The following is a 14,538-nucleotide window of genomic DNA, read 5'->3' on the forward strand; positions in this document are numbered from 1 at the left end:
AACATCCGCATCCCTCTTGTGACCAATACTGTCTTAGTGTTCTAATTTTAAGGCCACTGTTTTTGGTACTGAGTGCTGGTGCTGTTCTTTTAGTACAACAGCGGTTTCCACACACGTTCTTTTATGAGTAATGATCAGTTAAGATACTGATAGTGATCGTACCGCAGTATTACTCTCAGAGAACTGCACACATTTAAAAAAACACTTGGTCATCTCTCCGTTATCCTTGTGATGTTTATTCAGCATAGAAAAGGCTGCTTCTTCACTTAAGGTGAGGTATGAGTGCCTGTGCATAGAGTTAGTGTAATTTATTGGCAGTAGCTGCAACATGCTTCTACATCTGTAAGAGCATCTTTGCTCTGGCTCAGGGGTAGATTGCTAGAGGGACCATGTAGGCTATATATTATTGTATATGCTAACAAGCCTCCTGGGAACCTGGAGTATCACAAAGATATGTCTGAAGTGGCACATTATATCCCAAAGAAGCAATAACTCATTCACCATCAAGTATCCCAGACATCGTTATCCTCTGATAATGGAGATTTAACACCTAAATATGTATTATTTTTTAAGAACAGAAATATTAAAGCTTGTCTTTTACTGTATTTAACCTACATGTATCAGTCTCCATTAAAGTTACTCTGTTGTCAGCTATACTGTTCTGCTCTTCTCCTCCCAGAGTATCAGGGAAAGTTGATAGAGCAAGGATTAAGATGGAGTGCCAGTGGGGAGAGCTTAATTTTAGGATGGTGACAAAATCTGAAATACAGAGTAGATGACAGCCATCCTGAGCTTGCAAGCAGGGGAAGGGGGGAGAAACAAGGAGGAAAAACAAGAGAGGGAAGATAAAATGGGCCCAGGACAGATTCCAGTTCAGAAATGGAAGATCTCACCCTCATCAAAAAAGCCCAATCTGTTGATGGATTCAGTTGGGTTTTAGAGACATTTATCCCTCAACTCCTATTGTTCCTATATACACTTGTTAGTAAGGGAAACAAACATATCTTTCAAGCTAAGAGATACTGGCTGATATTAGGAATGTATAACTGTGCTATCAATATTTAAAGCTGTTTCTCCTCCTTTATCTTAGTCCTAATGTTTTGAGAACACGGTAAGCCAAATCCTAAGCCATGTTTCAGCTCCAAAGGAGCATGGCATCCCACAGAATAAAAATGAGCCCCAAATGTTTGGGCTCTTGTCATATGCTGCAAGATGTCACCATGTAAGGAGGTACATATTTCATTTAACAATTGTTGGTTCTTGCCTGCTGCCATCTTTCATATCTAGCCACAGCAGGTAGGCTGGGGGTGGGCAAGTGGTTGGGAATGGGACACAACAGGGAAAGCTGACCCAAATTGACCAAAGGGATATTCTATACCATATAACATTGTGTTCAGCAGTAGAAGCTGGAGTAGAGGAATAAGAAAGGTGGAGGGCTGGCTTCCAGGATGGACATTGCTCAGAGACTGTCAGGGCATCAGTCTGCCAGTGAGAGTGGTGAGTGATTGCCTCTGCATCACTTGGAGGTTTTGTTTCTTTGTTTCCCCCCTCCTCTTTCACATACATTAACCTATCTTTATGCTGACCCATGAATTTTCTCACTTTTCTTCTTCTTGTTTTCTCCCTCCATCCTGCTGGTGGAGGGGGAGTGAGTGAGCAGCTGTGTGGGTGCTTGGCTGCTTGCAGGGGTCAACCCACCACATTATTCTGCTCTAAAAAGTGGTCTGCAGGGGAGTTTTGAACTAGTGGTTCACATCCACAGTTCCCTCAGAGGGCCTTTTCACCTGTAAGCGGTCTCCCCATGTATAGCTGGAGGCGTGTGACCCACAGGACCTGCTGTTGCAGGCTCACAGTGGGACCCCAAACCACCAACCTGAACGTGGCCTTGGCACCAACCCCAACACCTGCAGGACTGCATGCACAGCAGTGATAACTGCAACCTACACACAAGCGTTCAAAGGATGCAGATACCTAAAACGAAACCTGGAGTGGGAGGAAACTCAAGCTCATTCCCACAGAGATGTCCAGGTTGGGACTGTTGGAAAGGGCCTGAGCTTGATGGACAGGTGATAGCTAAGGGCAGTGTGAGGAAGAGGGTGGTGATGGTGGTGGGTTTGAGCAGGTAGTGTTGAGCCAGAGGCATGAGACATCAGCTCCAAGCTCCTGGCTGTGAAACCCAGTGTGGGTGCTGGGCACCCAGCACGAGACAGCACCAACCTTCATAGCACCCAACTCTGCTGGGGGCTTGGGTTGCAGGGAATGAATTACAAATTTCTAAAGCTTGGGAGGAGAAATTGATAGCAACATGTAGCACAAGCATGTGATCACAGGAGAAACCCATCAATAACTGCAGCATATTTAGATTGTAGTTCCCAGCCCAATTTACCCCTCCAATAACTCAATATACAACCAAAGTGACTGTCCATACTGCAGTAAAAGTAATAGTTCAAATCAATTATTTCTTACAGCATTTTAGCTATATCAGCCTTAACAGCAATGCTATTTGGATGAAAAGCAGAAAATTTATCCAAAACGTTCCTGCAATCCATAGTGATTGCTATGGATGGGAGGGTGGGAGCCAAAGAAACAAAAACAGAGAAATCCAAAGGACAGGAGAGAAGAAGCTTGCCCACCACAATTAAAGAAAGAAGAAAAAAAGAGAGAGATGAAGCTGCCACAGCTCTGATGTGAACTTGTAGCTTAATTTCCTCATTCTCTTAGCAACGCTCTTGAAATATGACTCATTTCCTGTGAGCAACGCCATATTCAATTACAATGGCTAAGATAAGTCCAACCCACAAGCCTTCCAAGCAAAACGCTGCTGGTGGAGCTAAAACCACATCGTACAGCTGAAATACTCTGCTCTTAAAGCTGGAAGAGTAGAAGCTGAGAATCATGACAAGATTTTCTGCTTGTGTGTTGGCTTTACTGCACTTCTGTCGTTCCTCTGACTCCTATGAGCCACTGACATTGCCTGAGGTTGGAGATCCAAAGTTTATTGAGGAATGTGTGCAATCCCATAACAGATTCCGGTCTGGAGTGAATCCACCAGCCAGCAACATGCTTTACATGGTAAGGGAAACTTCACAACTTACGTGCAAGTGTGTAGCGTTGCGATGGTGTTTACAATTCTCAAAGATTGTTTTTGTGATCGAATGCAAAAAAAGAAAAAAGAAACAACCTCCTGAGGTCATAAGAGCTACTTCTTTTTAAAGCAGAAAAAAAGGCTCTGATTACCAGATGGCTTTATACAATAGAGTACGTGTATAGTTTTGCCTGGCATAATTTCCTCATTTGAAACCCAAGATTTCAACCCTCGATGTAATGCTGTTGCTTTGTGCTGCGAAAAGCCTCCTTATTCCAAGACACCGCAGCTCAGCAGCCCAGGGTGTAATTTATGTGCAGACCTAAGCACAACCTTTCATACTTGAGTCGGCAAGGGCAGAGACTGTTGCCAAACAACATTGGAGAGCTTTATCTAAGCTTTCTTTGCAAGGCTCTCAGGGACTGAGCCAACAGAGCAGCTGTTCCGAGGTGCTGGGGCTGCAGGGGAAGCCAAAAAGCAACAAGTGCAGCAGGAGAGAGCGCTGGAGGCATCAGGTCCTGTACTCATCTGGCCCCCCACCTTCTCCCTGTGCACGTTGTGGGGCAGTGTCTGCAGCCACCGTGCAAAAGACAGCCTAGTGTGATTCAAAACATGCCCAAAAGTGGCCACCTCTCATTGCAGATGGCTCATGATGCTTGTCTCCCTGCTGGGTGGAAGCTGCAAGGAGGAAGCTGTAAACACATGCTCAAAGCTGGGTTTATCGCTGAGAAGAGCACCTCTGATTTGTGAGATGCTCAATTCCAGTAGCTGTGAATTTGGGAGCTGTTTCTTGCAATATCCGTCACCTTTTGTGGTTTGACTGTGTAATCATTTTTCTTCCTGGGATAATCTCCACAGATCTCTCAGATGGACCATAGCATTTGTCCTAATTCTGATCTCTTTCCTTTTGTTCCTCTTTCTGACTACCTCGCATGGTCACAACCAGAAGAGGACGTAATGATATCTGTAATTAGCAACACCCCAACCGAAGGTCCAAAAAAAAAAAAAAAAGCTAATTTTCCATTTCTGGTTGTCAAACACTAAAAAAAAAGTGCCCATTAGGGAGGGGTAGGAGTTGCAAGCCTGACAGGAAACAATTTGTTTTCTCTTCTAGATGTATCTTTCACTTCAGCTTTCTTCAGACAGGCATCCTGAACTTCCAATACATATTGCTCCAGTCTCTGTTTTCTAGATTGCTTTACTGGCCCCGCACTAACAAAATCTTGCAATGATGTTTTAAAAGAGCAGTACTCATCTTTCTAAATTGTGCCTAATTTTTCCTTTTGAAAGAGTAAAGAACTGAAATCTGGAAAAAACAGTTTAAGAAACAAACAAACAAATAACGATTATTACAAGTAAAACAAGAACTAAATCATGGTAAGTTTCATTTAAAACACTGCAAAAACTCTCATCTTAAGTGCAATCTCTCCCTGGAAGAATTTAACATGGAGAAAGCAGTATAATGCTTGATAAAATCTATTATGAAAGTAAAAGCATTTGAATTGAGAACAGCATATTCTTCATTTTTTGAATGGCCTTTAGCACTTCAAAAATGAGAAAAAGAAGATGACTTCTTTATTTCACAGGGAACTTCTGTTTGCTTTAGATAACTGTCCACTTAGGTACGTAAAAATGAAGACTATGAACTCAGGGCATTTTCCACCTTTTGGAAAAATGGTTTTTAAAATAAAACACAAGACAGAAACTCCTTTAACTGCAAGTTACAAAGCCCGACCATCTATATTTGTAATACATTTATTATAAAATGAGAATGCAGATCTAGCAATTTTTTACCTGACAAATGTGACTCCTTTCGTATTCACTCAAAGCATTGCTTGTGTCTGTTCCAAGGCTCTTGAAAACCAGCAGAAAGTGTCTCATCAGTTTCATCAGGGTTTCAGAACAGTCTCCTTTGACTTACTGCTGTCTTGCATCACTTTTCATTTATTATATGTTCAATTTTCCCTCTCTAAATCATCAAGAAACTCATTTGAGTTATAAAACAAAAACTGATAAATAATTCATGGGGAAAAAAATGTAATTACTACTTTCTCAAACAGCAATGACATCTATATGCAAACCTCCCTGTCCTGTGCATTGTCCCACACTCAGTTTAGTTCAATCTTTTTGCATAAATGCAGTTTCATAAGCAAATAAGGAGTACAGCTATAGCTAAAGATCATTCTGAACTATCAGTTTCCGCACATGGCTTTTTCAACTGTGAGCCAGTTTAAGCATTCATAAAAAAAAAAAAAAAAAAAAAGGAAGTATATTTAAACATATTAATTTACCTTTAAACTTGTTATTATGTATCCCTTTATGGAACTTTAAACTTATTATTAATACTATTATAGGATGAAGGAGAAAAGAGATATATGGATTTTGCTGTTCACTGTCCTTAAAACTTATCATCTAAGGAAATATCAGCTGCTCACTCAAGACACCCTGCTCCAAGTTTACCTTTAATATTTGATACACATAAATATGTGTTAGTTTTGTGGGAAAATACACCTGCCACAAATATTAGTCATAGGAAGAAATGGAAAACATAGGTTACAAAATCCTTTCAAATCTCTGTAGATTTATTTTGGTATGATTTTGCAATTTTTAGTTACTTACTGGTAGCGTAAAGAATACACAAATTGTTTCAGACTTATTTCTGGTATGAAAAAGTTATATTAAGTAAAATATAGCCATAAACTCTAACAACCACCTTTTCCTTAGTCACTGTTACTGGTCCATTCAAAACAATTTCTCTAGTGATTCTACTGTTTGCAGAAGGAACTGAGATATTTTAATACATATAGAAAAGGACAAATTTAAAAAGTTTATTTTTTTAAAAAGTCTATTCCAGAATAGTTCAGCAATGCTGAACAACTTAATTTATGTGACACAAAGTGTAACTAGAACTACAGGCATACACTCGTGGTACTGCATGTTCCAGAAGGTACGATACTGTATTTGCTCAATTAAGTTGTGTGCACAAGAAAACCCAGCAAAACCAGACACCACCTCCAGTGCAAACAAAGACATTTATATAAATCAAGTGCTTAAATAGCCACTTTCTTTAGGATTGAATAGCAAGTGAATGAGTGATTCCACAAATCTGAATTCAGCACTAACATTTGAAACCACCAAAAAAGATGCAAAACAAGGGGTTGAGTTTAAACTGTCCCAAAAATCCCAGCGTGCTTGTGAACTGACCTGCAAGCAGTGGCCTTAATGCATGAGGCTGCACAAGACTCCAATCTGCTTGGTATGGTAAGAATACCCCCCAGTCTCCATATTTTCTGTAAATTCACTGTTTAAATTACATGTTCTCTCATGGCTGGCACAGCCTGGAAATGCACATTGCACCCCAAACACTGTATTTGACTGAAGTAAGCTCTCGGTGTCCGAAAAAAACAAGCCAAGATCATCCACCACCCCAAAAATTTCCTCCAGTTCTATGAGTGAGTAAATTCAAATCAGAAAAGAACCTACAAGCCAATTTACCATGTAGCTCTGTAAGTCTCAGCAGAAGCAAAAACCAAGTGAACATGTAGCATATATGCTACTGAGACCCAGCCTTTCCAGAAAGTTGCTCTGAATTGCTGCATTGCTAAGATACCAAAGTGATTTTTAGTTGTCTTTACTTTGCAGAGTTGGGATCCAGATTTGGCAAAGACTGCGAAAGCTTGGGCAAAGAGATGCCTATTTAAACATAACACATACCTCAAAGATCCAGGGCAAGCTCATCCTAAATTTACCCCCGTTGGAGAAAACCTCTGGACTGGCTCACTTTCTATTTTCACTGTGCAAGGAGCCATCACCTCTTGGTACAATGAGGTCAGCGCCTACAATTATGGCACCAATAACTGCAGAGGAACATGTGGTCACTACACGCAGGTAGGCATTGCATTTCTCCATCTAAACCATAAAACATCATTGCCATTTTGACACAGAAACTCCAGGTTTCTGTTGAAGATTTAATCAACTGTTTTCCAAGTGTTGTAGTTTTATTTTCTTTCTGTGTGCATGAGATGTTGTTATGTCCTCATTTTAGGGAGGAAAACAATCAGTGCATTTTCTTTTTTAAGTATGCCAGTTGTATTTTGTTTCCAGGAGGAAAACAGGAGAGTTGTCAAGCTGTCAGATTTAGCCAAGCCAAGTGGCCAAAAACCAGGCAATGGCAATGGCTGTGGGCTGCAGTGTGTGGTGGGACAAGGACCCAGCTCTGGCAGGCAGCCTCTGCATAGCACCGCAAGCCATGGCAAAGGCTGGGGAAATACTGGCACATAAAGAGATGTCTGCAACTGTGCAAGCATCACGTGCACATTTTTCCCAACCATGATTCCCAAAGAACTAACCACGGCTATGAGAGAGCAGGACAGTTTGCAACAGGGGCCGTAGGGATTAGGTTTTGACCTGACATTATTAAATATTTTCTGCAGAGATACACATGTGCATTTAGGACTTGAAGGGATGAGCTGAAGGTGGTGGGATGTCGGGACGAGAGGCACAGGTTCTTGGTTGCAGAATATTTGGATGCAGGAGCCGTGAGAGGTGACAGCATGTTGCTTTTTGACCTTGCTCACAAGGACTGATGTCACAGAATATGTTGAGTTGGAAGAGACCCATAAGAATCATGAAGTCCAACTCCCAAAAGGCTCAGCCCTGTCAGTGTGTCTGCCTTGTTTCAAACCGGGGACCTTTCACATGTTAGGTGAATGTGATAACTACTACAACTCAGAAACCCTGCTTACCAACATTCAAAGGAGGATGTCTACTTTTTATTTACTCCAGGCAGTAGAAAGTAGAACAAATATTTTTATACATTTAAGAGTAGAATAAAAACTCTAATTTCAAATTACTAATACAATTAGATATCAAAATTTTGGAAATACTTCTTCAAGAAAGACAAACTTGCTATGGATTTTCAAATTAGCCCAGTAAACTCTGATGTTTGCTATATGCACACCAATTCCTTAGGAGACTTCTATTGAGTTACCAGGTTTCCATCAGACAAACAGAAGCACGGAACTAGAACAGAGATGCTGCAGCTGAAGGATACTATCTTGAGAGAAAGTACTGTAGATTTTGTTGAATCTACCTAGGCTACATTAGTAAGTTTAACTTTATTTTCTCCTAAAGACTACAGATAAACCTAAAAAATATGACATACAAAAGAACTATATGAACCATTTTCATTTGTTCATGCCATATAGAGTATATAAGGTAAGCTCTGCCACTGCTTACTGAACACATAAGCAGCATGAAGCAATTAATTTAAATGTTGACTACGGCAAGATCCATAGAGACAGATACTACAACAGTCAGTAGACCTCAAAAAAGCAAATGTTAGGCTACTACTGGGGTTTTTTTCAGACTATCTGAATAAAAGCACGCTAGAAGAGAAGAAAGAATGAACAGAACAGAGATTCCTTTAATATCTCTTATCCATTTATCATAAGGACAGTGAAGACCATGGAAAGTTTGTTGTTCTTAGATAAAGTTAGAAACACTGATGATATACATGCACCCTCAGATGAGACTAGGAAGGTTTGCTTTGGTTTTTAAATGAAGTGGCTTACAGCAAGGTTCACTGCATGGTCCTTTCATAATAATAGCTAAAGCTGGTAAGAAAGAAGAAGAGATAGCTATAGGAAAGCATCAATTGCAACAGCATAAAAACAATCGAGACCAGTTATAGAATCTTAAACCTAAGATAAAGACATAAAAAACAGATGTTAGCATCACACTTTTACACATTCAGCAGCTTATATATTAAAATAATTTAAAGCCTGCATAAACCATATAAATTTTAACGTTTCAAAGCTCAAATTTTGAAATTCATATTTCTAATTCAACCAGCTCTGGTAATTGTACTTCTATTTTTACGATCCTTTCCTTTAATCTAATAGAAGAAGAATGTTTATACTTAGTGTGCATAAAATCTAAGCAAAGCTGACTGAGTATCTCCTTATGAGGAAAAAAAGGCAAACATTTTATTTATTCTAACACAGAATTCAGACAAAGACATATGCATATTTTTATTTCAACACTAAAAATATTGAGGAACAGATTCCCCAAATGCACCTTACAGCTCTTTTCAAGTACATAAACCAGAAATGTCTTCTTTTATGAACCATACTAAGAGAAGGCAGTATTTGGCTAACTATCTGCAAATGAGCATCATATTCCCTTGAATGGCCTTTATAGTACAGTAAACCAGACACAAATCTGAGGCACACAGATTGTTATTGCTGGCATAACTACTATTAATTATATATCCAAAAGAGCAAATCCAGCATGTTATTTTGTTGTCCTTCTCACCTGCACAAATCCCCACCCCCACAATGTATATAGCTAAGTTTCACCAAGCCACTAGCAGTGGGAGATAGTTGCCCCCCTAGTTTCTCAAATTTTTGAGAGGGACGAAATGTCAGCATGGCTTTTACAATCACACCAAAAAGGCTTCTATGGTAGTCTGAACTCTCCAATGTTGCTACTGTAATTTCAAGTCTAAATATTGTTCATACATTTTGTATGGACACAGCAAGAGTCAGCATCTGGAAACTACAGTGAAACACACCTGACCTGGCACTAAGGCGCAGTGTTGTTTACCACACTGTTTGTAAAAGAGCAGCCCAGATGGTTGCGTGGGGGAGAATTGAGAAAATAAGACCATTCTCACTTGGAGTCAGCGGTGACAGTGACTGTAGCTAGAAGCTGTGTGTCTGCCCAGCTTTGGGAGGCATCCTTGGGTCTGCACCTTTGGGGAACCCCTCATTCCTCTCCCTCCTTCCCAGTTGTGGAGAAGTTTCCTCTGGATACAATTACTGCAGCAACCACAACCACATCCCCAGTGTGTGCCTCAGCTGGTGGCCTCCTGGGACAGGGAGGGTTCGTCCTTCACCATCCTTGGGGATGCAGCTGTCTATGGCTGATGCTGGGAACAGCCTCTGCTTTGCCATTGCACTGAGAACACCCTCAGGAGCCCCAGCAGTGTGTCCTCTTCCCAGAGCTAGCACCAAACAGAAAGAGACAGGCCTCCCCTTCTAGTCGGAAGAGGTTTGAGTGTATTTCTTCAGCTCCTGTGCTGCCAGCATCTCTCTACATCTCTCACATAGTCATCACTGCTGTTGCACAGCCCTCAGGTACCGCTGCACCCTTGCCTCCCTTCTGCTTCTGTCACAGGGTTTGTTTTTCCAGGATTGAAGCATTTGGCTGCATTGTAATCTCTGAGCTGGATGTAGGATGCTGGGTTGAACTGAATGGCGTGTAGTAGACAGAAGATCATTAAATGATGTAATGCCCTCGCCTCTAGATTATTTCAGTCATGGCTGTGATGCTAAAAGGCAGGACCACAGCCTGGACATGCTCTTTCTCACTGCTCCTCCCTTAACACCAGTGCTTTCTCGCAATTTGCCTACACGGCCCCTCTGGATTTAGTACGGGGGCAATCAACCCCTGTACGAGCTGTAGCAAAGCTAATGGATTGCTATGAAGCAAAGGAGATAAACTTCACCTTCTCCTTTGCAGGACAGAAAAATTACCTGTTAGAGCCATTTATCTTTCTTTCAGTCATTTTAATAAATACCTGGTGAACTGTGCAAAACAGTCACGCGTTTTTCACAATAAACTGTGATTTTGAGATCTATCACTGCTGCTTTCTCCAAGCCTGCCCAAGGACTGCTCCTCAGCCAATTTGTTGTCATGAAACAGAGGACGGCAGGTCTTCTCCATAAAGCTTCAGATGCTGAAGCAAAGCCTTTGTCACCGGTGTATCCATCTGTCTTTGCAGGTCGTTTGGGCTACAAGCTACAAGGTTGGCTGTGCTGTCCACTTCTGTCCCAGTGTGGCATACTCCTCCATAACCAACGCAGCACACTTCATCTGCAACTATGGGCCAGCGTAAGGTTTTTCATTACAAATATTTCACAGGGCTTGGGGTCCTGCCCCCTCTCTCTGACAATGTGCAACTTTATTAAATCAGTCCATCCATTCATGTGTTTTGTGGGAGGAAATGGTCCCCAAACTAGAGGAGGTACACCTCTGTCCAAGCAGCTTTTTTTGAGCTAGATAAGGGCTATGCATTGTAGCCAAAAAGCAGTAGCACTGGTAGAAAGGGTAAAATTTAAGATACTGAGATGAAAATACTAATATGACCATTTGAAAACTAATCCCTTCCTCCTGAGTGCCAAGATGGCCCCAGATGGTTGCCAAGGTGCAAGCCCAAAGTCCAAAAATATTTACATGTGTGCCTGCAGAATTAAGCCTCTCGATGGTTTGGATAAATATTAAAGTGTGCAGTGCTTGCAGCTGTAGTCTTAGCTTTAACATGAGAGTTTGGGGCTGAGGGCTGCTCGTGAGGCTGGGGCTCCTCAAGGCAAAAGTTGATGTGGAGGTCCTTCGTATGTATTATCACTAGGATACTTGTGGCATCTAGGACGGATGGTTTTTTACCCTTCTCCAGCTAATTAATGCCACCACATTCTCCATACAGCTTTAAAAGCTTTATGTCCATACCATGTTGGGCCAAGGCCATGCCAGCCTGCGAACTCGCACAAGTTTGGATCCATGCTTCATCCTTGAAGAATATGCACCCTTGACCAGATACCTTGAAATGACAGAGCTGCTCCTCTGCCAAAGCAACAAACTGCTCTTCCCAGAAGCCCCATACCCAAATGGGTTGAGGGACCGTTCCTTCCTCTGGTTCTTAAGCCAAAAGCCACTGATCACCCAGGGCAGCCTCTACTTTCCCTCCTCAGCACTTGCTGTGCACCCCACCATGCTAGATGGTGCAGAAACCCTGTGCACAGGCCAGCAGGCCTCCAGCACTGCAGGGATGTGCTGTCACTGAGCCTCATGCCTGGATCTCCCAAAAACAGGAGCCAAACCTTTCTCCTTTTGCCCCTTAGCCAGTATCTGTATCATGCAGAGGACCAAAATCATGCTGGATTGCTTGCCCTGTGTCGGCAGGGACCTCACAGGGAACAGCAGGGGTGTTCTCGACCCTCAGCAGCAACCAGCAGAGCAGGCGGGGTGCTCTCTGGGGAGGCGAGGGGCTCTGGAGAGGGCTTTACAGCTGGACCCTTCCCTGCTGGGTGAGGACACTTCAAACAGGCTGCTCTGTACTAAGAAGTGCGGTAGTATCACGTCCAGCTGTTGCTTTTGAGAAACAGCAACTTAAGTTCTTTATTTATCTAACCTTTAACTGTTTTCAGCTCTGCCAAGGGCCAAAGCAAGATGCATGCACAATTTTAATTCCTAAAGTGAATATACTACAACGAATTTTCTTCAGCTTAAATGAAGCAATGAAAGCCTCACTTTGCTGAAAGTTAGGAGGTTTTACCACTAAGTTTAGCACTGCTGAGATCGCATGCATATAAAAATCCCTCTCAGTGTGTTTATGGGCAGTTTGAGGTACACTATAAATCTCGTTTTGGCAATGCTCCAAGCAAAGCAAAAGCACTGAGCTACATGTAGTGCAGTATCAGAGGTGGGCAGGTAATACCAAGCCAAGAGCCCAGGCAGTTTGAGAGCAGTGTTACTTTCCTTCGCAGTGGGAATTACCCAGGGCACCCATACAAGATGGGAGCAGCGTGCAGTGACTGCAGCGGTGACCGGTGTGCCAGCCAGCTGTGTCGTAAGTAGAAGAGAACCAGCCCTCCTCCCCAAGCACACATAGGAAGGGAAAGATCACACAAAACAAAATGGCAGGAGGCAGGCACAGGGATCCCCTGTTCCTAAATATAGTCTGAAAAACTGCAATAAGAAGCCAAGTGAGCAGTGATGGACAGAGGGGGGAGGATGGCACAAAGAGCCTGTTTTCTGCTCTGGGAAGTGATGGGATGGGATCTCCTCTTCATGTGCTGGAAGGTATGATGCAGGAGATGTAGTGGCTGCAGTGTAAGGTGTTATTACCCCTGCCAGAAGTTACTGCTTGCAGAAATGGGAAGCACAGAAGGGGCTACATGTTCCCTCCCAGGGGCTCCAGGTTATTACCTGGTGCATGAGCTGCAGCTTGAGCTGGTATGGGTCCAAGCCAGCCTTGCCCCTGCCATGCCGCAGTGGGAGGGGAGCACTGCCATGGCACTGCCAAAGCTGCTCGCTCCAGTGAACATCAGCCAAGCCATCTGCTTTCCCCTAAGCCCTGGGAGAGAGCCAGGCTGACATGCGAGAGCCCCTCACGGGGCCATGGTGCTCAGCCTGTGCCCCCGGCAGCCCACCTGAATCTCTTGCACTTGGCTTTGCAAAGGCTGGATGGAGTCAGGAGGGGAAGTGACCTTCTGCAATTCCCTTAAGAAGGACAAGGCAGTGTGCTGTGGTCACCTGCCCGGGTGGAGCTGAGGATATGGTAACACTTTTCCCTGGCACTCGACCTTGGGGCAAACTATCAGAGTGGTAAGGTGGTGTTGAAACACCAGCACCGCAGGAACGAGAGGGAGTCCGTGACACACAGGACTGTTTAATGTTAGCTACAGGCTGAAAGTCTTAAATGCAAAACTCTGGGCAAAAACAAAGTGATCTTGAGAAGCCTGTCTGAGGGAGTGACTCCTCGCTATGCCAGCCACTGGCAGGGGAGAAGTCAGCACAGTGTGATCAAGGGCTCCTCAGCAAAACCCTGAGAGTTGCTGCAGGGCCCTCCCAAAGTCAGCGGGGCTTTGCTTCTTCCTGGAAATAAACACAGCTCCCGTAGCTGCATTTGTGAGCTGATCATGAGGCTCATGCTTCATTCCCTTTTGCTTAGACTCAAATTGTTTATAATGTGTGTCTGCTTACATTCACTTCTCTTATCTTTCCAGAAAACGCAGAGCGTGACAAAGTCATTAGTAAGTACCACCAGAATTACTGCTTCCATTTCTTGCCCTTGGTGCAGTTACACTTTAAAACATGTAACCTCTTTTGTCCACAGATGACTCCAGGTGGTATCCAGAGTGGGACAGACCTGCATGTGATGAGTACTGCATCACCGTGATTGCTTTGAGGCCATTACTCCTTATACTGACAGTTGTGGCCACCTGGCTCATACCAAAACGCTGGCCTATAGCACCCTCCAGTGAGTGACACACATGCAGAAGACCATGAGAGCACTTAGGTCAACTCATCCCTTCCCTGTAACTTATGCAAATTACTGGCAGCACAAAGATCAGCAGAGACATTGTTTGCATCCACAGGTGATTTAGAGGTACAGAAATACCATCTTTGTTGCAGGCAGCAGCCAGGAGAGCTGAAAAGCAGCTTTCTCATTGCTCAGAACCCGTAACTGGTTTTAAATTACCCATGTATTTTTTCAAAGTGGAGCAGTGTGAGCGGGACCTGGTGGATAAGGAATCACACTGCCCAGGCAGCACACGGAGGCACAGGCAGCTGCCACCATGCTTGCTTAGGAAGGACCGGAGGGTGTCCAGCCCAGGAGCCTGGCCCCAGACAGGCCACGCACCTCACTTGTTCCTATTGCACTCTTT

At 43.2% G+C, this 14,538-nt stretch overlaps 2 protein-coding genes across 2 annotated transcripts in view; both read left to right on the forward strand.

The window, feature by feature from the left end:
* LOC104469902 (glioma pathogenesis-related protein 1-like) overlaps positions 1 to 131 on the forward strand; it is a 5,724-nt gene extending 5,593 nt beyond the window's left edge. Inside the window, exon 6 of the mRNA XM_010084642.1 lies at positions 1 to 131. This exon is cut by the window's left edge and continues 84 nt beyond it. Within this exon, the coding sequence (XP_010082944.1) occupies positions 1 to 131 (131 nt within the window).
* Positions 132 to 2,895: 2,764 nt separating this feature from the next.
* Positions 2,896 to 14,137, forward strand: LOC104469910 (glioma pathogenesis-related protein 1-like). The gene is made up of 6 exons (XM_010084653.1): positions 2,896 to 3,072; positions 6,728 to 6,973; positions 10,872 to 10,981; positions 12,634 to 12,716; positions 13,876 to 13,902; positions 13,986 to 14,137. The coding sequence occupies exons 1-6, from the start codon at positions 2,896 to 2,898 to the stop codon at positions 14,135 to 14,137; spliced, it is 795 nt and encodes a 264-aa protein (XP_010082955.1).
* The last annotated feature ends 401 nt before the right edge of the window (positions 14,138 to 14,538 follow it).

This window comes from Pterocles gutturalis, unplaced genomic scaffold (assembly GCF_000699245.1).
Source record: "Pterocles gutturalis isolate BGI_N339 unplaced genomic scaffold, ASM69924v1 scaffold37506, whole genome shotgun sequence".
Lineage (NCBI taxonomy): Eukaryota > Metazoa > Chordata > Aves > Pterocliformes > Pteroclidae > Pterocles > Pterocles gutturalis.